We start from the raw sequence: 26,848 nt of genomic DNA, 5'->3' as shown, positions 1-26,848 counted from the left end.
AGTACGACTACTGCAGCAACACAGGAAGCTGCGTCGCTGCGTCGCTGAGCTGACAGCACTCAAGAACGTACAACAAATGAGCCCAGTCGGGCCCTTTTGCGATGCTTTCGGTGTGACGTACCTCTTGTAGAAGTTGTTGTGCGGGTGCAAACACAGCACGTGCCAGTAATCGAGGCAGAAAGCTTTGAACTTCCACATCCTCAGCTCCAAAAACAGAAAGTCGACGGGGAAGAAGAAGAGGAGCAGCGAAATACGGCGGAGTTAAAAGGCACCATGGCACCACGAGCTCGGGAGCCTGCTCATTTCTGTTTTTCCAGCTAGTGAATCCCTCCCTGACGTGTCCTCCTCCTCCTCCTCCTCCTCCAGCTCCGGCCCTGTCACACTGACACAGTGACAGCCCGCGTTGATGAATTAATGAGAACCTGAGTTTAACCCGCCCAGAACAACCACATCACCTCCTGGACCTGCCACAGTCATCACCATCCAGGGCCTGTCAGCGCAGGAACCCTCTGTGGGACTGATTTGGATCCAGTATTAGCGCTCAGGATCCACCTCCTCCCAAAAGCTCCACATTGGCTGCTTTGGCTCTGCTTTAGCTCGTATCCAGGTCAGTCTGTCAGTCCGTCCTCTGTGGCCAGTCCCTCTCCACACACACACACACACACAGTATGTCAGCCCAGGATCCTCTGAGACATCACGGCTACATCCGAAGCTCTGCACCTCTCCAGCCGGCACAGGTAGAAGAATGAGTGACAGCACAGAGAAATCCTCCAAAACTCACTCATGTCCGTTTGAACAGAGATCATCCGCCTCATCTCCTCCTCTTTCCTGAGAACAAACTTTCAGATAAGTCTTTTCTCGATTTACTTTATGAATGCAGCTCAGCTTCCATCCTCCTCCTCCTCCTCCTCCTCCACAGAAACCCTGAGCCTCCTCTCCTCCTTCCTATCTCTGTCCCCTTCTCCCCGATCCTCTCACTCTCACTCTCACTCTCGCTCGCGCTCTCTCATTCTGATTCTCTCTCTTACGGCTGCTGCCATCCACGCAGGACCTCCCAGAAATGTGCTGATTCCGGTTGCCGGGCAACACTACCACACGAGTGAAGCTTCAAATGGAAGCCTCGCAGAGCAGCCCTGCTGCGATTGGTCTGCCTTTCCTGTGGGGAGGGGCTGCTGCAAAATGTTGTATGACCACATGGGTTTATACACACAAGATGTGTTCAAATAAATACAAGCTTCAAGCGCTCTCGTTAATAAAAACAAAAAAAAAGGGTGAGGAAATTGAGCTTTATTTGACTCAACAAGGTCGTAGAAAAATATAAAAGCACCTAAAGTGCTTTAGTATATTCAGGTAATGGTCAATAAAGTGATTTATTCATGAATGGAGACTGTAGGGAAATTCTATTTCTGTGCAAAGGATCTAAATCTGGATGAAGGGAGAGTTCTGCAGTGCTTCAGTAAAACCAACCATACGACTCGTATATGCACACAAGCTGCTGCTGAATAAGAAGCAGGGTGTAGAGCGTCTGAACACAGTGCTGCTCTTTCTCTGCCTGGAGGTACAGCAGTGCCACTCCGCAGTGCCACCCAGTCCCGGCAGCCGTGGGAAAATGCGGCGCGGACGGGGGGGAGGGGGGTGTCTCAGGGGTGATGGTGCTCTCATCAATATTCAGCCTCTGTCAGTGTCCAAACACGACTTAATCCGGCAGATTTTACACAGACGAGCAAACAAACAAACAAACAAACATGCATATTTACAGGATAATTAGTGGAGTTAGATGGGATTCGTGTGACAGTTCATCTCCACATGAGTCTTTCCAGTGCAGCTCATGGCACAACATGCATTTCCTGTGTTTTCTTAAAGCCAGTGATATAGAAAAGACACAAAGGCTGATACTGTGTGTGTGTGTGTGTGTGTGTGTGGATCAAACTACACGCCATTCATCAGCCTTTTGTCTCAACTCAGGCCTCCTGATTTAAAGAAAATGACCTCACGCTCAAAGAGGCTTTTATCTCAGCACTTCATCTCAGTTTTGCCTCTAATGAAAAAAAAAAATCACTTTCCGCAGGTTAATAATTTTACATTCCCACTAACAAGTGTAATTATGTGATTATGTTAAACATTCAGTTTAGTTTCAAGTCACTGGGGAGACGCGCAGACAGATTGTTATCAGAGTTGAACAATGAGGGGAAAATACCTGATTGTGTTTCTGCTGATGGATTTTACAATTTGATTTTTTTTTTTTTAAAGTCAACATTCAGTTTAATATTCATTCACTGTGTAATAGAATAAAAGTGTGATGCAGTACTTCCAATTAAATTAAGAAAATGTATAATAACAAAATAAAACAGTTCCATTAAGAGATACATAATGAGATCTTTCTTTATTAAAAAAAATACATCTAATAAAAAATAGGATTCAATAAAGGGACAAAATAAATGTATTTGAATTGAAATAAAAAAAATAATTATAAATATACTATACTATGCAATAGGAGCTTTCTGTATAAAAATTAAAAATCAATAACACTAATGGAAATATAGTTCCACTGAGGGATACACTGTATAATAGGACAAAATCTCTGATATTGAATATAACAAAAGCAGCTCATTCACCAGGATTAACGGATGTCGTCAGTAATGTATAAATGATGTTGTTTTAAACTGTTTATTGTTCCGTACTTTTATGATCAGAAAATATTTAAGGGCAGAAAATTCATTTCATGTCTCGTTCTGATTCTCTCTGTGAGCAGAACGTGCTGAAGAGAAACGACTGTTTTTTAATGCAGATTCAAGCTCACATGACGGACAATGGTTACTTGTTGTTGTTTGTTTGTTGGATAAAGAGCTGCGAGAGTGTTAACACACAAACTCAACAGGATATGTCTTCATGAGCAGATGGTCAAACTTGGACTGGAGCAGTAACTGGATTGGACTGGATGGAGCTGAAGATGAAGGTATTTTAAGTTTATTCTTTAAACAAAGAAACTATATAACCTTGGCATATGATATTTAAATATTTCTCGTTATGTTGCAATAATGCTGCAATATTGTGATATTAATGATGCAACACTTGCCTGCAGCCTCAAATTGATTCCTTGCATACACAGATTTATTAATTTATTATTATTATTATTATTGTTGTTATAATAATAACAACAGCAATAATAATAATGATAATAATAATAATAATACTAATAAACAAACATATTTAACCAGGATAAGAATCTCTCGTGGCCAAGACAGACAGCAGCACAATTTACAAGTTACACCCATTAACAACAACATTGCAACAGCACCATAATCATCGTACTTGTAATAAATAAATAAATAAACCGTAAATAGATTCAAGTACAAGTGCTCAACAAATGTAATTAAAACCATTAAAACCATCGACAGCCAGAGGTTTGTGCCTCCAAGTCGTTCAGTGACATCATCAAACTCCAGTCACGCAGCAAATAAATGCTATGACAGTGACAACTGTGCCGTTTGTATTTACTGTCAACCGTTTTGTGTTTATTGTTATTAGGTGACGGGAAGTATGGTTACGCTTTAAAGCTGCACAGCAACGCTGCGCATGAAGTCCAGTGATTTGAAACAGTTAACCCTGATCTGTTTTGCAATTCCACAGCAGATAATTCAAAATATTCTGCTGTTTCTTGTTGTTGTCCTTGTATTTTTCTTTTAATCACACTGGGTACTGTACTGTACAATGATAATAAAGTATTTCTGGTTCTGATTAAAAAGACACACAAAGTGCTTGAAATCTTCTCTCTGTTGTAACGCACCGCACGCGATGATCCCATCAACAAATGAATGAACCGCAGTGTCATTAGCTCCACCCTTTAGTGACCAGACAACTGTGCTATCTCTACCAGAACTTCTCACAATAGAAGAGCAAATCATTGTAGCCTAGATTCATGAGAACCACACTGAGTTGACCATGTAATGTCTGCAGAGGTCACAGTGAAGGTCATTTATCGAGTGGAAACACAACAAAGCATGTGTTAGTTTGGCAAAGTCAGTGTGAAAACCTACAGCAAGGACATAAAAAGAAAAATATGATATGACATTTCTTCCTTTCTTGCTGAGAGGAAAAAGCTCATTGCACGGCACGTGGATCGATATCAATCCGCCCTCCGTGGTCATCAAAAGACCGTAAAAATGCAGACAATCACATCTGCCCCGCCGTAAATCTGAATGAATGACCTGATGTGAAAAGCCTAGTGGCGAGCTCTCATTGTCTGTGCTGCTGCTGCATCAGAGTGCAGCACAGTGAGACTTGCACATACTAAGCATTACTCTCTCCTGCCACTGACCCAGTCAATCACGGATAAGCTGCCCTGAGGATTTCACTGTGACCTGCTCTGAGTGGGAGATGTGCAGTCGATAAACACTGGCCCGCTGCAGAAAGAGCGCTACGACAGTGGGAAATGGAGCGTGGACGGGGAGGGGAGTCCAATTCAGCTACACAGATATCAACGTGTAAAATTCATGAGAGAAAAGAAACAAGTGAACCGTTTTAAAGTATTTCATCCCTTCAGACTAAGACTTCCTCTACAATGTGGTCACATATGTGCTGTGTTGTATTTACATTTCATTCGTTCATTAGAACGTGTCACTAGTCCGTTCAGAATCAGCCGTTTATCGCGCATGACGGATCGTCTTACGTTATTTCCGTATTCCCGTAGCAGCCTCCGCATTAAAACCACTTAAAGCTCATGTTCAACTGTTCTCTATGTGACGACACGGCGTAGGCTTTCTTTCACTGCGGTGAACTCGACGATGATTGCGGCAAAAATGTCACTTCCGCGGATGCTCAGCTTCTCCGGGAGTCAATGGAGCAGTGGGCGGGGCGTGGACGCTGGGCTTCTGCATGATGATTGGAGCAAATGTCTGAAAGGCTTGGCGATATAGACCATTTCCATTTGTATATGTACACTGTAAATAAAAACATCATTTTCGCATTTCCTTGTTCTAGTTGTTTGTTTGGAGAATTTATGTATAAATAAATAACTGGTCCTGAAATGAGCTTCCCCTGTTTTAGCGACTGCCACTGCTTTTAAAGGTCCAGTGCGTAAAAGAGTTAGTGACATTTAATAATGACGAGGTTACGGTAGCTTTGCATACCAGAAAAAAAAAAGGATGTCATTCTTCTACATTTGCATGGTAAAAATGTACCGTCTGGATGGTTTGTCCATTCAGAGCCTTGACTTAAGTACATACAGTATATGAGGGTTTATTCTAAGGCTACAAAAATCAAACAGTTTATATTTTAAAGGAAAAAAAACACAAATTCAATCTGGCATATTTATGAAATAGCCCGTACTACTGGGGCAAATTAAAAACCATATTTTTTGGCCGTACCACTGAGACAAATTCGCTATCTTCAGTCACTAAAAACTACGTTTGTTACTCTTTAATTCAACTATTAATTAAATTAGTAAAAAAAATAGCCCAATTAAAATGATAACATTAATAAAAAGAAATGACATTTGGACATAGAGCAAGAATGTAAAACACTGTGCAGACTAACACTAACATTTATAGATTGACCTTAAAATCAACAGTAACTCTGATAACTTTGATCTAGGCCATAAAAAGCTGTATTAACCCAAGATAAAGGAATGACATGAGAACATGAGCTCCTATTGTCATAGTGTGTGAAGGACGGCCTGTCTGACAGGATGTGTTGGAAGAGTTCCCCCCCTGGTGGCAGTTTGGAGTAACTTCGACCTCCTCAGCTTCTCAGCCAACGAGCTGATGTGATTTAGGGAGGGAAACGAGGAGGTCTGACAGCCGTGTTGATTCACTCCCAACACAATACATAATGAAAATCCATTTATTTCTAATCCATACCACATCAGAGAGGCATTCAATAAACGCCAGACCTCAGATCTCCAGAGGCAAATTCAGACATGAATACACAAAAGGCATTTTTGATCCTGAACCGCAGTTTATGACCAGCAAATGGAAAAGAGATTGATTTATATGGTCAAACATATACACTTAGTGCATATTTGTCATTTGTGTTTGGTGTGAGAATGAAAAAATCATGCAGTCAGCAGGACGTTACAGAGCTGCGGTCGCTGATGTCATGCAATCCCATCAATTCAGACATAAACAGTATATCGGGCAGCACGTGTACATGTGTCTTGAAGATGGTGGACGGCTGTCGTGCACCTGGATACAAAAACCAGCCGGGGTCGAGCAAAGGGAGAGGATTTTTACAATGGATTCCGCTCGTCGAGTGATCACTTCATAGAATGAATGGATCAATATCTTTGCTTTTATTGCCATATGCAAGCGTTTGCTCAGGGCAGCGTAAACAAACCGAGTCACGTGACGTCTACTGCACAAACCGAGGGAGGCGCAGTCACACTGACAAAGCTAACTAGATAATATGGTTTCACAGAGGACCTCTGCGGAGATCGCCTTACATGAAAGTTAGGCTCGAGCGAGCGCGAGCTCTCGTGTCACACAGACTGTACAGCTGTTTAGTCGTCAGCCTCAGGGCGACCATGCAGAGGATGAAATGGGAGAGAATAAAAAGAAGACTGAGGCGAAGTAAAAGACCAGGAGGACGGGGAGAAGAAGAGCAGACGACTCCCTCCTCCAGCTTTTGGCTTTTGTGTTCGAGCACAGGCAGGGACAAACAGTGCGGCGGAGTAAAGCGAACAAAGGAACAGAGAAAAGAAACATTTCTGTGGCTGGTTGGAGGTGGATCCCATCGTCTTCAGCCGCTGTCAGCGACTTTGAGGCCTTTTCATAACCCAGAGGGCAGAACTGTCGATTAAAAGCCGCCTCCGTGACAGAGAGGGAACCGCCGGCGCCGCGCGCCTGGTGAAACACAGCAGGAAGGTTTTGTCAGACGCACAGCGGACCGAAGTCACCTGTGTGCTGGATCCTCCTGTTGAACAATGTGTGCAGACTTTCTGTACGACTGTTAACACACTGACTGCTGATGATTCACCGCCGCTGAGAATCCCTGGTAGGATGCACAGGCAAGAAAAACACACAGAAAGTCCAAAGTCATGAAAGCGGGGGAAAAACACACACACACACACATATGCATGAGTCATGCCATACGCCAGACAGCATGTTCAAACGACAGTATATTCTGGTATGCGTGTTATATAACACCATTTGCTCAGAAACATAACCTCATATCAGTGTATATTTCTGCCAGAGGAACAAAATGTTCTGTACATGCACCCAGCTCTCCTCTGTGCTGTCGCCTCTCATGCCGCTGTTGGCAAAGGCAGGGGGATTATTATGGGCTGCTTCAAACCGCAGATGCATCAGCACTGTGTGGCCACTCACCCCTTAAATAAAAAACTGAGCTCCCTGAGATGTGCCCATGGGAGCCCAGGCAGCTCCCGCAGGAGGATGATCCGTGCGCACGGCTGACACGATTACGTTGGTGCCAGCCTGCAGACGGACAGATGCTGACGCTCCCGCGTGCTAATGACAGCCTTGGCGTCGATCGAGCTCGGCCGTAGCCCGCACTAGCTTTGGCACACACACAAAGTGTCTTCTGCTGCCCAATAGTGGGGAAACGGTGCAGCTGTTGGAGCTATTTTTATAGCTGCACCATAGACTGTATACAAAAACACACATGCATGGTATCCAGGGTCAAAAAGTGAAGCCAATGCAGAAGTGCATGAAACCTGTATTTGCTTCAATGGCCATAAAGGGGCACCTACAAGTAAATGACTCTACTGTTCACTCATTCATTCATGAGGAGTTTCTTCTTTAATGTAACAATATCATTAACCCTTGAACACCTAGGCTTCAAAATGTCCGTCTGGACTTTTTTTTTGCTTATTTTAACCATAAAAGGGCCAGAAAATGTCCTGTAACTAAGTGCTTTTGCCCATTTTTTGTCATCTGTGGTACACTCGGTGTTAAAGGGTTAACAATAAGAAAAAGTAAGTATATGGCACAATAAACAGGAGTGTTCTTTACAGCTGCGATCGTTCAGTCGGACCCTGAATTTCCGTTTGCAAAACGTCAATACGGCACCGACCAAGTCACAAAATCTCATGGCATCAAAACGGGAGTTCACATTCTCATGTTTGACGTCACGATCGGTTGCCACTTGGAACAGACGCTGCTCTGTGCATTAAAGCAGGGTCAAATAAATGATGATAAAGGCATAATGGCATGTCCACTATAGGTGCATGATTGCAGGTTGGGCTGTCGTGGTTCTGATTTTGCTCTTACAGCAATAATAGTCGCTGTGCAGTGTGTGAAGTATAAGCTGCACTGCTCATTTTCTCAGGCATCTGCGGTGTAAATAACACACGCTGAGAGAAAACAGAAAGCCCAGTCAGTGTGACCGAGTCTGAACCAGATCCTTTTCATCTCAAAATAATCAGCCATTTCTCTCTGTCACTCTGTGATCAGCTGTTTTGGCTGCGGCACAGGTAATTGGACGCGTCACGTTCTATACTCGTGTGTTCTTAAAACTGAGAAAACTGAAGGAACAGCTATTTACCGTGGGTGATCAAGGGAACTTCAATCTCCTTTTAAAGTAAAAATATAATGTGTCTATTTTAATATGAGATATGACAATGAAGTGCATGTAACAAGATGGACGACAGGCGAGTGAGTGACAAAGTCATTTAAAAAAGGATCAATAAATGCAATAAAAACATACAGTTCTTGGTATAAAAGCTGAAATGATGGCGCGCTAATGACTGTTATTATGTCCGTTTACACGCTGACAGCAGTCAATTTATAACGGAGGGCGGCTACTAAGCCAAGGGGTTACTTTCATGACAGACCTGTACATACAGTACATACTTTATGTGTCACGCAACGTCCGTGAATCACTGCCTGATCCGGAGCTTTGTGCCCTCATCCTCACTGATGCTAACTGAACTGACAGCATCTTGTATTGCAGCCAGTGTGCTGGCACTGCCATGCATTGTGTGCCACTCTTATGTAACAGCAGCTGTGTTTGTAACTGCGGGCTGAGTCCACGAGCCGAGGCAAACACAGAGATGTGCAAGCGGGTCGTCTTTGTCCCCGTCTCAAAGTGGAGGAATGTGCCGTCAGTGTTGTGTTTTTTTTTACAGCTCTGGTGGTGACGCACGCTGTTTTTTTGTTTTTTTATCATCAGCACCTGCGTCACTTGAACAGGAGCATCGCATCAAACCACCTCTCGGCCAATAGCGGAACACGGGCATTCCTGCTGTAACAGCTCCGCGTCACCAATGCCCTCTGAGAGCGCGTGACACGGACTCAACGGTGAAGCCCACTGATGCGTCTCGCCACCTTGTCCACGCAGCATTATGCGTGACAGACGAGTAGAGAAACGTGGGAAATAATCCATGCACAAATATCGAACCTCCTACAGTACACGGGAATGTCATGGACAACAGGATTACCAAGCATCTGGTTTAAAAAAAACAAAAAAAAACTCAAATCCAGTCAAAACACTGCTTATTTCCAGATCAGGTAACATAACACAACAGTGACAGAACAACAGACGCACTAAAGTTGTGCAGATACATGTCACAATGTGGACATCACTGTCCTCTGTGCCACACACACTAGTTTAATTGCCCCTGCTACAACATAAAATCATCTCTACTGCTTCTATTCAAGGACCATGTGGCTGCAGCATTAAAGCTGCAGTAAGTAAGATCACTTCAGATTTCTACGATTTAGGATGTTATTAATAATAATCATCATAATAATAATAATCATAATAATAATAAATACTTCATGCAACTTTACACAATTTGTTCTCATAAAATTAAAAAAATTCTGCACTAAATCTTTGACAAAAACAAAGTTTGAGTTTTTTTATGTTCTCCTGTTTCATGGATTTCACATTAAAGTAATTTACTGAAAAAAGAAAATGGTTGAGAAACCTATAAACAGCAGGCATGAATTAAGTTAACAAGTTATATGTGTCATATAATGTGCTAATTCCATTTAATTTGGGTGTTGCCCACTGTTTTCTTCTTCTTCTTTTTTTCTTTTTACAGTGTATGAATCAGGAACACAATCAGGAAGTGAATGTGGGTAACGTGAACGTGCGTCATCGTTTCTGGTTTTTGCACCCTGGAGTTTTCACACTAAAACGGAGCCAGCAGCATTTTCAATCTTCTCAGTTTTCTGGCTAAGAAATGCCAGCGTGACATTGATGTGTAAGTAAGTAAGTAAGTAAGTGTCAATGTAGCCAAAATGATTTTTCGAGTCCTTTTCCTGTCATTTTTCTTCATTTTAGCTTCATTTTCCAAGCTGCACACAAAGCACACGCCCACATTAGCACAACAACCTGCAGGGTTTGACTAAAATGTGTCCACAACAACCAAATCTCCTTAACGTATGACTGCACATTAACAGATATGGTTAATAACAAACAAAAAATATAAATTTTTCTTTACTGCATGAAATAGTCATTCTGCATACACTGTTGTATCCTAACCCAGAGTAACCTCTGCATCCCTCGAGGTTTAGAGGAGTTGAAGCATCTTTAAAGGCCAAGGAAGCCTTCAGTCAGACTCAGGATGTCCTGCTCTCGGCCTTCCACTGTTGACGGCACATCATTAGCATTCAGAAGGAACCGGCAGCTGCCAGTGATAATGAAATGACATTTTAAAACAAGAAAATGCTCGTCCCGCTCCAGAGGCTAATCAGACATTGGAGGGACCAGAAAATGCAAAACACGACTGCAGCAATGTGCAGCACGACACCTCTTAGTGGCTGTTTTTTATAAAACAACAGCAAATTTCACCACTTTAACCTTCGCTGCTCGACTCAAGTCACGTGACTTTCCCTGTGGTTAACGCTGCAACGAGACGGGGTGGAAATAAATCAGCTCCACACTCACGGACGGAAATGTTACACAACAACAAAACCAGGACCGATCGCGCGATGCTATTAGAATTATCGGTACGGGGAGGTAACACGAGTGGATCGGAGGGATGCATTTTGTGCAGCAGCTTGTGGAAATAAGGCAGAGAGAGTGGAAGAGGCTGCACGCCTTTGAAGGACTCAGTGGAGACCCGTGAAGGTCTCACATTCATTAAGACGAATGATCGCCGTGTACGGTATTAGATCATGACACGACAGGGTAATTCATCCCAACCAGCTGCTGAGTACATGTGTGAAATTTGGACGGTGTTGTAGAAGGAGTCATGTGAGGCAGAACACACACACACACACACACACACACACACACTCCACAACAAGCAAAACAAACTTGAATGTGCCTCTGCTGAGACATAAGGCAGCAGAATGCTTATTCAGCCAAATACTGTGTTGTGCACAGGTTACACCGTGTGCAGCGTGAAATACAACCCCAAAAAAAAAGAATAATAAAAAAATAGCATCATTTTTGTTCACCTTTTAGTTCGAGTGGAACCGACTCGTGGTTCACTGAAGGAGAGACGCATTTTACACACACACACACACACACAGCCTGTACCAATCCGGCACAGGAACACACTCACACCCATAAATATATGGCAGAAGCTGAAAAGGAACTCGTGTGCTCTGTAAGAAGCTCTGTATGAAGCTGTCACAGCAGCATCACCCAGCAATGAGTCATTTTCTCCACCCGAGGCTCTAAAAGCAGCACTCACAAGACCCTGCTGAGAGAAATCCAAGGTTTGCACATTTAAAAATAAACAACAATGCCTTTGTGTGAACGCACACGTGCGGTCGCCTGCTTGAAATGTGACACAAACAAACCTATGTTCCACCTCGCCGCCCCTCCCCGCGACTCTCAGGAGACCGACATTGTTTACTAGCAGAAGAGCAGCGAGCGAGGTCTGGACGCCATACGTGACTCAGCACAGACCGCGCGTTTCCCCCACCACCTCTCACTCGACACCACCTGTCTCCACCGCGTTCACAAAACATGCTACTCACATGTCATAGAGCCGGTAACCCATGGCGGAGCCCGGTCTGCTGGAGTGGGACCCGGGGTCCCGCGCTCGCCTGGGGTCCGTGCTGCTCACTACGGCACGCCACACGCTTGGCTTGTCCATCCTGTGTGCGCTGGTGAATGGGGACTTGACGGCAGGAACGGCGCGCGTGTGTGTGTGTGTGTGTGTGTGTGTGTGTGTGTGTGCGCACACAGACTCACTCACAGACTTCCCTCTCCCCTCCCGGTCACAAACACTGGCTGCCAGAGAGCAGCGCCTGTGATGTAACAAGGAGCGTCCAAGATGCTGGCGGCTGCTGGGGGAAGGATGGTGATGGAGGAGGAGGAGGAGGAGGAGGAGGAGGAGGGAGGAGGAGGAGGAGGAGGAGGGGAGGAAAATGAGGAGTGGTAGAGGGTGAGGAGTGTCCCAGAGCACAGGAGCTGAAGGAGCTGTCTCTTAAACACTGGTTAGAAGCCGGTGTGTTAAAAAAATGAGAGGTGACGGGTGATTCTTTACTGTCGGCGCCACAGGACAAGCTGTCACTCCACAATTAATGAAAGAGCGAGCACAGCCTGCACGAGAGCTGCGGGGACGTTTCACTGCTTCCCATAAACACGGCGGAGGAGCTGCCGCGTACTCACGTCTCCACCCTCTTATCTGCTCTCAGTAGTACAGTCCTCAGAAAGGCCACACGATTGGCTCCTTGGTCTCCATAGAAACAGGAGGATGTGTCAGAGGTAGGGCTCATTATCATGCCTTCTCTATCTCTCCCTCTTTCTCACACACACACACACTCCTTCCCCATTCTGCTTCTTCTCACATACTCCCCATTACCCACCCTCTCCATCTTTCCCTCCTTCTGGAATCAATGCACTTTTCTCTGTAGTGTCTTTCAAAACACACGAAGGCTCTTTCCAGTCAAGTGCAGAATGGAGCACAAAGCCAAAGATATCTTAAAAAAAAAACAAAGACACAAAATAATAATTAAAAAAAATGAAATGGTGCCGTTTTTTCTGCTCTTAAATATGCAAAGATTGTGAAATAGGAACTGTGACGCTTGCTCACACATTGCATCATACAAGAGTTGCTGAAAATCCAGATAGGAGACATGAAATATAGAGAAATAGATCAACACTACTTTCATTTTTAGAGAAAGTGGATGTTTTTGGCCACAAAATGAGTGAAAATGCAATATGTCGTGGTTGCAATGCACGGCTTCACAATGCAGGAACATATTGTTGACACACACACACACAAAAACAACACACACAGGGTTTAACAACTGTCATTGAATTCCAATTATTTGGACAGGGCGAACCAGAGTGTTATCCCTAACCTTAACTGCTGCCTCATTAGGACCAGGTTTTAGGTGTTTATGCTAGAAGACGTCCTAAAGAGGTAATAAACACAAGTGCACATACGCGACGTGCACTGATATCTCAGCGTCTCTCCAGGGGAGGATGTGTTTCACCTCAGGCAGACTTGATGGCACACAGCAGCGCAGTCTATATATCGAGTTTAAACACCGAGGTGACTAGAGGCGTTAGACCTTTTGCCGTTTTGTTAATGAACTTGTGTAGTGGTTAATTTGCACGCGTGCATCATCACACTGCGATTACTCCGGCTGTGTGGCCTCTAATTATAGAGGTAGGAGTGATTACTCGCGCAGCTTAGATATGCACCTGCATCTTTCTCGGCTCGCCGCACATCAGCACATCAGCACATCCACACACAAAGTTTTCCCTGAACTGAAAAGAGCTTCACGACGATGCTGCCGAGGTGAACACTAGTCGTGACGTCACCCATAAAATGATGAACTCCAGTTACTAGTAAAAATCATACTTCCTATTTGTTCTTCTTCTTCCTCTTCCTCTTACACGAGGGCTACAGACTCACTTTTTGTTTTTTAGATATCTATTCATCTGTTGATTATTTACTTATTTATTATGCATTAGGGCTGTAACTAACAATCTTCTTCGATTTATTTCAATTTTCTTGATTAATTGAGTTCTTGTTCTCGATGTCTTGTTTTGTCCACGAACCAAAATGATTCAGTTTTAAAGATTTATTTGTTATATGGAGCAAAGAAACCAGAAAATATTCACGTTTAAGGAGACAAAAACTCAAAATCAAAAAACAACCTGAAACCAAACAAATTGATTTTAATTCAGTAATCAATTATAAATTGACTTTATTGAACATGTCTTTTAGCCCTCATTAGCTCTCTTACTGTTGATAAAATTGGATTGGATTGGATAGAATGGAATATGTACTTGCTATGGAAGTAACGTGATGTCCTACCAGAATAACACTCCACAAAGAAGAAGAAGACTTCCGTGACATACTGAACTGAAGCAAACTGCAGCACTTGTCATGTCTCGTTCTCTTAATATATATATATATATAAAAAAATACCACTCAAACTGATTAACAAAGGATTGGCTGTTGCAGTTCTTCTTTCCATGTCATGAAACATGAAGATTACCAATTAAATGCATGTTCTGTCCTTGTCCACGGGAGGATTCACCTTCATTTTCCAGATTTCCAAGTTCAAACGTGTCCCTGGAGCCGCTAACAGGGAGACCTTCACGCGACAAGACCAGTTCACTCGGCGTGTCACATGTACGGTTGGAGCGCACTGACAGGTCATTAGTGAGCCGTTCCAGTAAAAGCCAAGGACAACGTGACCACGGCGTGTCATGTCATTTAACCGTGCCATCGCTTTGGTAACAGTCACCGTGTCCATCCTCTGTACAATAAAAGGTTGCGTGTGAATCTCTGTGTGTGTGTGTGTGTGTAAAGTGGAGCGTTAGCAACCCGAGCACACACAGCGACAGAGGCGAGCAGAGCTGGCAGAGCGAGAGACGCACAATACCCATAAATTCAGGGTTTTCAGAGACACTATTTTTCGACACAGACGTGCAGGTGTTGAACATTTTCATTTTGTGTCCTACACCGTGGACCTGACCCACATCAGGACATGGAGCCTTTTCATTGTTGCCTTTCAGGTGTACAGAATATTGCCTATGTTGTCCTTCTTGTGCCAACCATTGCTGCTCTCCTCTGTGTAATCTGTGTAGCCTGAGAAGTTGCACGTCAAAGCCGACGTGTGGTTATGACGGTAATTTCACTCCCGCTGTTGCAGAAAGCCGACGAATCAGCGTCTTTGTCACCAGAGAGGAGCGAGTGGGAAAAACACCTGTACATAAGTTTCCATTGATGGACATTGAGACAAAAGATGTTTTGTTTTTTATTTTAAATATGTTTTATAGTGTTAATATAAGTTCATGTACAACGACGGTGTCTTCTCTCAGTAAAAATTTTAAATTGTTAATACACTATTTTAACATGCAGTAAATTGTAAGTAACTGCCAGATATTAAAAGTTATACTGAAAAAAATGGGATCGGGATCATTTTCTGGTTCTTGGTTAAAATAAGCAAAAACAAAAAGTCCAGACGGATATTTTGAGGCTTTTTGAAGCAATAATTATTAAATAAGTGAGCCTTTGTTATCTAAACAGAAGGAAACCAGTCTGATAAAGCTTTAGTTATTCTGCAGCAGTATGATTTGCGATATAACTCCTAAATCACGCTTCAGTTCAATTGTCACTGCGTTGTAGATTTAAAACGTGACTGAGCATAAACACGTCAAAATATCTTGATATTCTAAGGTCACGGTGACAACAAGAGGATGTGAAGTGGCTCCAGTATTTTGTTTGTACTACATAAGAGTATTTGACAGTAGAGTATAAAATCTGGGATTATAATTTGAAAACTATTAATTGTTCAGGTGTAAAAAAAACAAAACAAAACAAGCAGCCAGATTTTTTTTAGATCTATCAGATTTACTGATGTTCCAATGTAAGAGCTGAAATAATTCACAGATTACATTTACATGGACACCAATAATCTGAATACTGAATACTGGAGTGACTTGTCTCACTCACCAGCATACAGTCCTATTTCTTCATGTGTGTAGGGAGCGGTATCTTTTCTCATGACTTATTATTCATTCATTCATTCATTTATGATGATCAAAAAAATATACATTCTATCTGCGATGTCTGACCCCTGTAAGGTCAGGAGAACGTCCTGTGCCTACTTCTTGCCATTTTATTCTGAGTATGGCGTTTTCATGACTTTTTTATTGAAACCCGTTCTTCAGTCTATCTGATTATTGTCATTTATTCAGACAAAGGCCTTAGAAAACGTCACTTCACACTTTTGTCATCTATGAACAAAGCCGACGATTCCAGAGACTCCATTTGCCGAGTTGGAAAAGACAAGTACACACTTTCCAGATTTCCCACATCAAGTCACAACATTGTTTGTCGTCGTCAGGCTTCAGATGTAAAAACGGCTCAGGGTTACAAAACTCCTGCATTTGTCAACGACGCAGCACTTTATTCCAGTGAAAGTCTTCCGTGTTTTCTCTTGTTCCCACAAAAGGCTCTGCTTCACCTTTGTTTCTTATCGAGCTCGATAAGAAAGCGCATATGTCTGTGAGCGTATGTTCACCACGGAGTGTTTAGTGTGCGTCTGAACGGTATAGACCAACAACAGTCTGTGGTGAACAGCGGGGAAGCTAAAGCTGCTCTGCGGGCGGCCCCGTCTCCTCTCATGAGACTCCGGCTCATTTTAAACACATCACACGTAAAGAGAGGGGGAGAGAGTGAGAGAGAGAGAGACGGGGAGATAAAGAGGGGCAGCAGTATAAGACAAAAACCACAAGATGGCAGTGTATCACCTCAGAGTGAGTAAACACCACCTTAAATGGCATAAATACCTTTTTACTGATGTTAGAAAACATTATTTCCCCTCAGGATTAACAGTTAGGCCACATGTGACACAGAGAGTCTTCATGTGTTTCTTAATAACAGACTACAGTTCAAAATGAAAAACATCACACCCCATGTGACCTCACGTTATTTCAGCTTCATCCTTTTCATGAACTCCCTCTGACGGTGACGCCGTCGTTCCACAAAAACATTTGTCTAAGCGCTTTCAATGAGCGTCAACAGCTGGAAAAACTCAACCGCCCCCGTGACAGTGACCTCCACCCACTGAATGAGCGGAGGAGAGGTTCTGTTCCCCCCCCCTGTTGTTATTCCCTGCAACAGTGCAGCCTTCTCTGCGTCGCCGAGCTGTGCAAAGGCTCCTTCTGTCACCGACTTGGCTCGGAGCCGGAGAACATCAGAGGCAGAAGACAGACGAGGCCTTTAACAGAAGGCCAAACAAAGAGGCATCTCTCTGCCTCCAACCACCAAACGCAGACACGACTATTTTGTGACCCCTGGAGCTTCCACCGCCGCCGCCGCCGCCGTTCCAGACGTCTCGATAAGCTGATGTCAGTGGCGCTGATGTAAAGCTACAGCAGCTCGAGCAATCGCTCACACAATCACAGGAGTAATCTGATTCTCTGCCTCTAAGTCACCTCTCACCAGCAGCACGTACGTTTCTGCATTTATCACTCTGAAACACAATAAATGAATAGTGGACGCAATCTTCCAGTTTTCTGTCAACATAAAGTGAGAATATATTGATGTAAAACACCAGTAAACATGTTCCTGAGCAGTTAATGGTCTCAATCCCCAGTTTTCAGATCGTCTTGAATAGAACATTGTGTCACTTTCTGAAAATGATGTTCCCATTTGAAGGAAAACAGTCGATAAAGCGCATTTAACACAAATCATAAACCAACAAAGAAGAAAGTGGAGACAACAGAGAGCGTGGCAGAGCGGAGAGAGTGGTGAAATTTGGGTTTTTATCCTTTCTGGACCACCGTAGTTCCCTGATGAGCTTCGGTGTCTCTCCCTTCATCTCAATTTACAGGAGAGGAAAAAAGTTTATTTTATTCCAACATATTTTACTGTAGGTACATTTGAGTTTGCTGCTCATTATCTGGCCGTTAAGAGCTTCCTGATGTTCCAGAGGTCAGGTCATTATACACTTTTATTTATAATACATGGAGTTCAAACATCCTTTCTCATGGATCAAGCCCACTTTAAAAGGATCACAAAATGAAAATGAACGACGACTAAATGAGGTTGAAAGAACAAGCACGAGTTCAGCCACAGTTCATATACGTCTCTCATCTTTGATTAGAAAACTGATCATTTTACCATTTCACGGGATAGAAGCCTCCCATCTAAATCCATCAAGACACTTAACAGATAATAAGCCAAAAGAAAGAGAAAGAAAAGAAAAAGAAAGAAAGAAGATTGAGAGCCAGTGGTCTAATCTTATCAATGCATCATGTTTAATCTTAATGAGGAAGACGAGTGCTCAGAACTCTGCCAACAACAAACCAACGACAGAGCAATAACGGAAAAAAGATCCTCATGATGCTTATTCTGATCATCTACCCGATCATAGATATTGTAATCATGTAATAATGAGTTTGTGAGAACGACCTATTACTCCAGGTTTATTAAAGACAGGCTCGAGCAATAAAAAACACATGTTGTATGAGCTAAAAACATGGACTTTGACTCACATTATTATAATCCAAACACCAATAATCACAGAATTTGACAAAACAAGACTTTTGCTTAAAGGTTTTATAGATTCTTTGTTCCCTTCAAGTCAATCATTGAAGTAAAACCTCCTCAGTGAAGGAAACTGGTGCTAACGTATTGTAAATGAGTGCAGTGTAGTATTTTATGACCTAAATAACAATAATAATAATAATAATAATAATACTAAGTAATTCATGACTCCATTAATGTGTCCTCTGAATTCATAGAGTAAAGAGCAGCAGAAAACATTAATGTATATTTTCTAATATTACACTGGTGAATGAGGTGGTGATTTAGTGTTTATTACGCCATCAGTGTGTGGCGCGACGCATCCCACATGCAGCATAATGAAGAGCAGGTCCATTCCAGAGCACTGCAGCTTTCATTTACTGCATCCTCATTACAGCCCACGACGGGAAGAGAAAAAACTTCCGTCATCTGCACTTTCTGCCCCTCAATCTCAGGAGATCACATCTCCACATACGCAGGTCCATCACACACTAAGCAGCAGCAGCAGCACAACGTTAGTGTCAATACATCAGCGAAATCCTCCTTGTTCAGGTACCTGAGCTGAGATTCTTCAATTCTCATTTCCCGAGGAAGAGTGCAATGTGTTCACTCCTTTTCTGTGACCTCACCTCATCCCTTCAAGCCTCTCCCTCCCTTCCACTCGATCTGAGCGGCCCGATACGCAGCTGTGGAAGTGCAAAATGTCTCCCGTCAGACTGGGAAGACGGATCTGAAGCGTTTGACGTTACTGTGGCGCGGAGCTGATGAAAAGGATAAGATGTGTGAAAGATCTCACACGATCTGCAATTTACCAGGGGGAAACGGGCAATGGGTTATCGAGAAGGGCCCGAGGTGAAAGCGTTCAATTTGACTAGCGCTGCAACTAACGATTATTTACTCGATTGATCGATTAATCGCTTGGTGTTCAGAATGTCAGAAAACTGTCAAAAATGTTGATCGGTGTTCCTCAAACCTGGAAATGATGATGTTCTCAAATGAATTCTTTGTTATCCAGAGCCAGAGAAACGATTGTACATGAAAATATTAAGAGTTAAGAAGCTTAAACATTCAGAAATCTTGTTTTAATCATGAAAAAAAGCATCAAACCGATTATTCAATTATCAAAATAGTTGCCGAATCATTTAGTAATCGATTCGTCGTTTCAGCTCTAAATTTAACAATGATGTGGTTCATGTTGCACCTGCACTGTCTGCTCATTATTACACGTTTAACACTAACAGCTTTCCAGAACTTTCCAGAGAGGTTGAGCGACTAAGCGGCTCTGATGGGACATTTTGGGAAGGGACACAAAGGAGGGACACAAAGGAGTCATAGATGAAGTCTTGGAAAGAAGTCCACTAGATGACAGAGAGTGAGAGTGCAGAAGTGGATCCAACTGCAGAAGGAGATGGTGCAGGGGAGGGGGTAAAGGTAAGGTGCTAGGACAGAAGATGCACGGAAATAGTCTGGATTGTCTTGTGCGGGAAGTTGCCACTGCCAAACGACAATCCTTTGATGAACAGTAGTTCATAGAGGGGTAAAATAAGCCTTTATGAGAGCAGTGTTTATAAGAATGTACAATATAGAGTGTCTGATAAAAAAATAAAAATACATTTCAACAACTATATAAACACACCTGAGCAGCAAAAAGTACTCAAAATGTTTAAAATTGGATTTAATTTGGAAATACGTCTACATAAGTTCACAGAGTGTTCAAAACACTGAATATGTGACCTATAAACACAACCCCCCAGGATGTCCATATAAGGAGGTGTGTATTATTCCCACGGCAAATTACCATGGGTGCACCTGCGGCACAGATCTGCACCACGTGAGCACTATGGGTTAACTGGACTACTGTCCTTGCCCTGGTTTACAAGCACAAGTGAGGAAATGTTGTTTTTTCCATTTGCTGGTAAATTATTTAGGTTTTTCATCATCGTTATCATCATCATTCTAAATTTAAAAATGCACGAAAGGTTGACCTCTAATTTGCATGCTGAGCCCTTCACCTGAAACAGAGCCCTGTCAGGCAATACTATCAGACCTGACTGAGGCGAGGCTGAGGGCAAGCAGACATAATGGCTTATACAGTGTGCCTGTTTATAGACATACAGTAACAGTACAGCTGTGTATATTACATCAAAAATATCACAAGGCGTCAAAAGACGTGCGACACCGTCAATTCTCTAACAGCTAAACGCGAAATGTGAACTGGAACATTATTTATGCATTACTAAAGGCACATAAACACACACACACACACACATGTTCCTCCCTCAGCCAAATACATTAAGAACTGGGTGAAGTGCAAACAGCCTCATACTCTCCTCCGTTACTTATCATGAGCCGCGTGGTCTGCACGCCCTGCAGAATCAAAACGGAGTGTTTCCAGTGATCCAGCTTCACAGCGCGGCCAGGAGCCTGTAATTAGCTGTGTGAGAATGTGATGACGTAACAGGAGCTGGGAAAACTTCAAAAGACAAACGAGAGCGTTCCCAGGAGTTCAAACACATCATGGAAGTGGAGCCACTGTGTTTCATGGGCCTGTTAAATCATCGTGCAGCTGCAATTTCCCATCTGGTGAAATCTAAAATGTTACAACAACACCAACAGCAGTCATTTAAAAAGGCCGCTAATAAAGACAATATTCATACTTCAACCGGCTTCATTTTATGGCAGGAGGAAGGTGCTTTCACGGCTGCTTTGTTTCAAAAACAAACATAAACTGACTTCCTCATTCGTCCGAGCACCGCTGGCTGCCATTTACGATAAATGTTTACGGTGTTGTCCGGCTCATTTTGAAATGACCTTGGAAAGTTTAACAGAGGGCAAAACACTCTGGTATTAACATCCGACCTCAGTGATCACACCGAGTAAAACTGTTTACACCTGCATTAATATTCCCTGGCCTTTATTTCACCTTTACTGTGTGTGTGCGTGACAATACAGAGAATAGAAATCATATGGCGGTCAGTGTTGTGGCGTTGGCTGCAGATAAATTGACTTATGAACGCCGATAAGTGGGAAAAAAACCCATAATTGGTCAGATTTCAGTTCCAATCTGGCTTTTCCGATAATTGTGGGTGTCTTCTGATTTTAGGCTGATTTGAACAGATTATCTGGCCAAATTATCCTGCAGTGTGAGGGGTTAACAGACCTCATTTCAAATCGTAAGTGTTAAACATGTTTGATTTCAACCACAGTTTCTCAACAGTTTATATTGTGAAGTCACGTTAAATCACATGAGATCCCTGGAATCTCCTCCCTGAAACCCTACGAATAAACGATGAAAGTGTGTGTGGTCCTGCGTCTCGACTGGATCGTCTAGTCTGTGCTTTCTCAGGATTAAAACTTACATAGTTGTGTCTGTGGCCTCCCACGTTTTGTAAAAAAATCAAGTCCGATTTGAAAAACCTCTCGTGGGGGGCAGGAATGTGGCCCCGCATGTGTGTGTGTGTGTGTGTGTGGTTTTTCTGTGGTGGTTCATACTTAGCATGACCCAACCGGATCACAGAGGACGGATGGATGTTAATACGAGGTCTGAACGGGGTCTGAACGGGTCTGAACGGGTCTGAACGAGGTCTGAACAGTCTCTGTGTGTCACTTGTTCACCACATTCACCAGCGCAGCACCGTGATGAGCTGTTCCTTCCTGCTGCCTCCAAGCCTCTGCAGGTGTGTGTGTGATGTGTGTGTGTGTGTGTGTGTGTGTGTGTGTGTGTGTGTGTGTGTGTGTAGTGCTCTGTGATCCTGGGAAGGCAGGCAGACCAATTCCCATGAATCAATGGGCACTGCAGTGGGAAGGCAGGCAGACCAATTCCCATGAATCAATGGGCACTGCAGTGGTATTATTAGAGGGGGCTTGGAGATAATCACAGGTTCTGTTGTGAAAGTCATTCACCATAATGAAGACCATAAAACATCTGAATTATTTATACACAAAATGGAGTTCTTGGTTCAGATCTGTCCTCATGGTCAGACGCCGCATGAGAACATTTCACCACCTTTGGATAAGACTGTGAGTGTGTGTGTGAGTGGGTTTACAAGATTTACACTGCACTGTAACAGCCAAGCTTTACCTTCCCTCAAGCCCTTGTCTTAATCCATTCATCATATCAGATGTGTTCTCCTAATTAAGGGGAAGAGAAAGAAAAGAGGCACAACTAGAAACAACTCCAGGAAAAAAAACGTAAAGGAACTGTTGATTTATTTGTTTAACCCGGAAAAGGCTCATCGAGTTAAAATATCTCTTTTTTTATGAGGCTGTCATGACAGGACGAGACAGGCGAGCGGCACGATTAGCCAAGACGACAGAGCAGCAGATGTTTGTTTGATTGAGTACAGGAAGACGGAGGATATCTGAAGAAAAAAGAAAACACAAGAAAAGAGGCTACTGGATTTTTAACAGAGCTAATCCAGCCTTAAGCCGGACTAATTCAGTACATAACGGTGCGCGAAAGTAACTAGACTTTTTGTTTGTGCAGAGAGGAAGTGCCGCTCATAAAGTAAATTGTTCTTCCTCTATTGATTGGGTGGATCTATTATTCCATCCTCATTTAATAGACTGTGGTAAAACTGTTTGTGTACTTGTGTTATTTTCAAGTCGCAGCCACTTGTCTTTAGAGAAGTTGTGATTCTACGTCCTTCAGTAAACGGTACAGAAACAATTATCTTTGCAGCTGTAAACTTTGCATCACTTGCCCGAGCTGCACTTCATTGATTCATCTATTAACTAACTATGTTGATAAAGGATTAATATTGTGTCGTGTGTTTAATTAAAGAGCAAGCAAAGCAAATGCAGTTCCTCCTCTTCACACTTTACACATGTTTAAAAATAGTGGCTGAGAATTTGTGAAAGAAACTGGAGTAAGATAAAAATGATGGGGCAAAGACTGAAAACTGTTCTCTCCAGTGTTTCGTTCAGGGATTTTTAGGTGTCATTTACTCCTGTTTAATGCTCCTACACCACTGCCTTTGGTTTGCTGGTTATATCTTTGTCTTAAAAATGCAAAAAGACACAGGAAAACTCTGCCACTTCATTTAAAATACGTAAAGAAGAGGAAATAAAGTAGAGTAAAATATGACACGGCTATATCAAACACAGGTGCCACTCCAAGTTCAACAAACAAATCTCGCCCGTCATGAAGTCAAGCTTTTTTTCAGCTAAGGCTCATCACCGAGGTGAAGTCCTATCTCCCTCGCCAGGTCTTTGAGTCACTAATCCATCCTCACGGCTGGATTAGTGTCTCTAAGGCACCATCTCACCTCTCGGAACTCCTTCATCTTCACACCCCATCCCGAGTTCTGAGGTCTTTTAGATGTGCCAAAAACGTAGAGAAGTAAAAACCTGGGGTGATCAGGTTTCTGGAGCTGCCCCTAAACTTTGGAACAAGTTACCCATGGAAATGTGAGTATCGTCTCTGGTGATGGCGGAGGCTCCGCGGAGGTATCGGGGTCTCGCTATCTCCTCCAGCTCTTTTGGGCTGTTATAATTACTCTCTGCAGAGTCTTCTGATCTTTTGAAGAGCAGCCAGAGTACCAGACTGTGATGCAGTACACCAGGATGCTCTTGATAGCAGTAGAATTAATAACACTGAGAGTTACGTATTCTTCAGGAGCCTCAGAAAGTGCAGGTTTCACAGCCATCGAATTAAAAATGTTAGTTGGTTCATCATTCGCTTTGAACAGATTACAATCATGTTCACCACCTCATTTATTCATTTATTCATCTAATTGTTTGTTTTTTGTTGACAACATGTATTATGAAAGGTGCTGCTCCACATTGCTCCTGGCAGCATGTGAACACCAGTGATATAAATACAAAGGATTACCCATTTACTCCGAGCTGGACATGTAAAAATGAACTTGTGAGCGCTCGCAGGTGCGCACAGCACACTGAATTGATTTGTTCCCATTTGCTGGTTTTGTGTTTTCTTTCCAAGTGATCCAAATACCATGTATTCTGGACATTTTACTAAGAAAACATTGATTCCTCAAGAAAAAGGTCAGCAGAGAAATCAATGAGGAAAACGCACATTAGCTGCAGCCCTGTTATTCACAGAGGCAAACATATGATGGCGGACAAAGTGAAGACGCTAGTAGAAGATGTAAACACACTCAGCCACATCATTCACACAGCCACACATATACACAATCCCCGTTTTGGATCGCATCAATTTGGTCGGGGCGGATGTAAAAAGTTTTTGGCAGGAGTTCCTCCTCGATTTACAACGTTGTCATGGACGACCGCTTTCTTTGCTCTCCTTAATATCTTAACTGTTGGCAAAACACTGTGGCTCAGACATTGTGTTGCACTACAGAGGCAACAGATGTATTATATCCTTCGCCGTGTGAAGAAAACGGTACTTATTCTTGTCTGAAACATTCACAGACAGCCGTTCGCTGTCCAAGGTGCTGAACCCCCACACCCAACAGGATTTCATCCCCAATATTTTTTTCCCACTTTACCATCTTAGAATCACAGTTTAGTGAAACAACTGTAAAATATTATAAAATGAGGTCAATTGAATGAAAGTAGCTGAAGCATTCGACCAACAATTTAAATATTTGATCTGCAGACAATCATTCAATTCACTCAAGTTTTACCGTCTGTTTTTAACACTGTGTGTCTATAATGCTTTTATTTTGTAAAGCACTTTGGTCACCTGTGGGTTGTTGTAAAGGGCTACAGAAATAAAGTACATCACATTACTTTAGGTAAGTAAGTTTATAGCAAGAAGGTCATTGGTTTGAATCCCAGTTTGTCAACCAAGGGCCTTTCTGTGTAGAGTTTGCGTGTTCTCCCCGTGTGCACTTCTCTCTGGTACTGTAGATTGGTGATTATTACGTTCACTCTATATTGACCACAGGTGTGAGGCAACAGCAATATTGCGCAACTAAAGTGAGACAGTTGCAAACAGGTTGGACTGGCCCATAAAAGGGAATTCTGCTGCTCAAATTTTCCTGCTCATTCAGCTTTTTGTCAAGATAAATGTGCCTTGTATACACCCATCCGCCCGCCCCTGCGCTGCCTCTGTATACACACAAACGCTCCCTCGGTCAGGTCTGATAGTATTGCTTAAAAGAGCCACTTTTCAGATGAGGAACATAGCATCCAAATACAGTTACATCATTTCTCTTCACAAAGACCAAACAGAGGGAGAACACCAACAAACAAACATCAACAACAAAAATCACCCAAATTTAAGTGCTGCAGCTTTAAAAGAAAGAATAATTCAGCATTTTCAGATTCACTTTTCCCTTAAACAATTCACTTATTGCTCATTTACTCTACTCATAGCCAGCAGTGCAACAATTGCATCATTAGTTAACTATTGATTCAAATATGCACAACGAGACATGGAAAACGAGGTCATTATTTAGCTGGAATCTAAGCTAATCTATTAGAGTGTCCGTGAGGCGCTATAAAAACAAAAATGCTACTTCTGTCTGTGACCTTTTTGTTGCTCGGACACAGAACAGAGAGGATAAGAGGAGAACAACAAGAAACAAAAGGTTAAGAAAAATATACAACAGAAGCAACTATTTAAGTTGATTTCGGGGGAAAGTTTCTGCTATTACAGCCAATGCAGCTGCTCCGGTTGCTTTGAATGTGATCCGTCGTCTCCTGAGATCGCCCCAACTCTGGCATTAAGGATGAAGCGCTGTGCCGGTTACAGCCTTAACACCAAAGTCACCCCATTAATTCCTAACACCTCCTTTAACTCCAAAGTTTCCAAAGTTTGCAGGAATCACAGAAACTTCTCAACAAGGACAGCGTCGAACAAAATGGTTGAAAATGACGTTAGGTTTAAACCTTGAACACCTAAGCCTCAAAGCTGGTGTATTAACAGTTTAAAATGAAGAAAAAGTTGAAAGTTTTATTGAGAAAAAACACTGTAGTTGTAAATAAACACCAGATTTTGTGTGTTGAAGAGTATAAAGCATTTTTCCCTATATGGTGACAAAGACGCTGATTTGCCAGTTTCCTGAAACAACACGAGTGAAATTAGGTTTTTTCTAACAGCACAAACCGTCGTGTAATTACGGTAATGCTACTTGCGAATGTGTTGCTGGTTAAATGATAAATGGGCTATAGCAAATAAATGCAAGTCATGTTTGACTTTTTCCGTCTCTCCCTCTTATTATTATTAGAGTTTTGTTCCAAAATTTCCAATAAGCTCATTGCTCATTCGATACATCTAAAACAAGTGCACACACACACACACAATCAAAGGCCCGGCATCTCGCAAATGGCATGATAATTAATATTTGACTTCCTCGGGTCCTGTTGGTGCCACACGAACAAAAAAATACAGCGACAGAGATCAATCACTCGCCGAGAGCTTCGGTGATGAATAATCACACCGCTGCTTCTTCAGGCATTTCTATTTGAGACACAATGTGAAAACTGTTGTTTTTGTATAGACTC

General features: G+C 42.7%; 1 protein-coding gene across 5 annotated transcripts in view; it reads right to left on the bottom strand.

The window, feature by feature from the left end:
* The window catches only part of LOC122777375 (IQ motif and SEC7 domain-containing protein 1-like), a 119,394-nt gene that overhangs the window by 55,645 nt on the left and 36,901 nt on the right, over nucleotides 1–26,848 (bottom strand). Inside the window, exon 1 of one of the 5 annotated variants that reach the window (XM_044038572.1) lies at nucleotides 11,892–12,165. The exons of 3 other annotated variants lie outside the window; for them this stretch is intronic. In XM_044038572.1, the coding sequence (XP_043894507.1) occupies nucleotides 11,892–12,010 (119 nt within the window). In that variant the 5' untranslated portion in view covers nucleotides 12,011–12,165. Of the gene's footprint in view, nucleotides 1–121; nucleotides 903–11,891; nucleotides 12,166–26,848 lie in introns of those variants that run through there. One more of the 5 variants, XM_044038575.1, reaches the window with a different exon arrangement.

The sequence above is a fragment of the Solea senegalensis genome, linkage group LG11, assembly GCF_019176455.1.
Source record: "Solea senegalensis isolate Sse05_10M linkage group LG11, IFAPA_SoseM_1, whole genome shotgun sequence".
Lineage (NCBI taxonomy): Eukaryota > Metazoa > Chordata > Actinopteri > Pleuronectiformes > Soleidae > Solea > Solea senegalensis.
The sequence above is the reverse complement of the archived record's forward strand: the minus strand, read 5'-3'. Positions and strand labels throughout refer to the sequence as shown.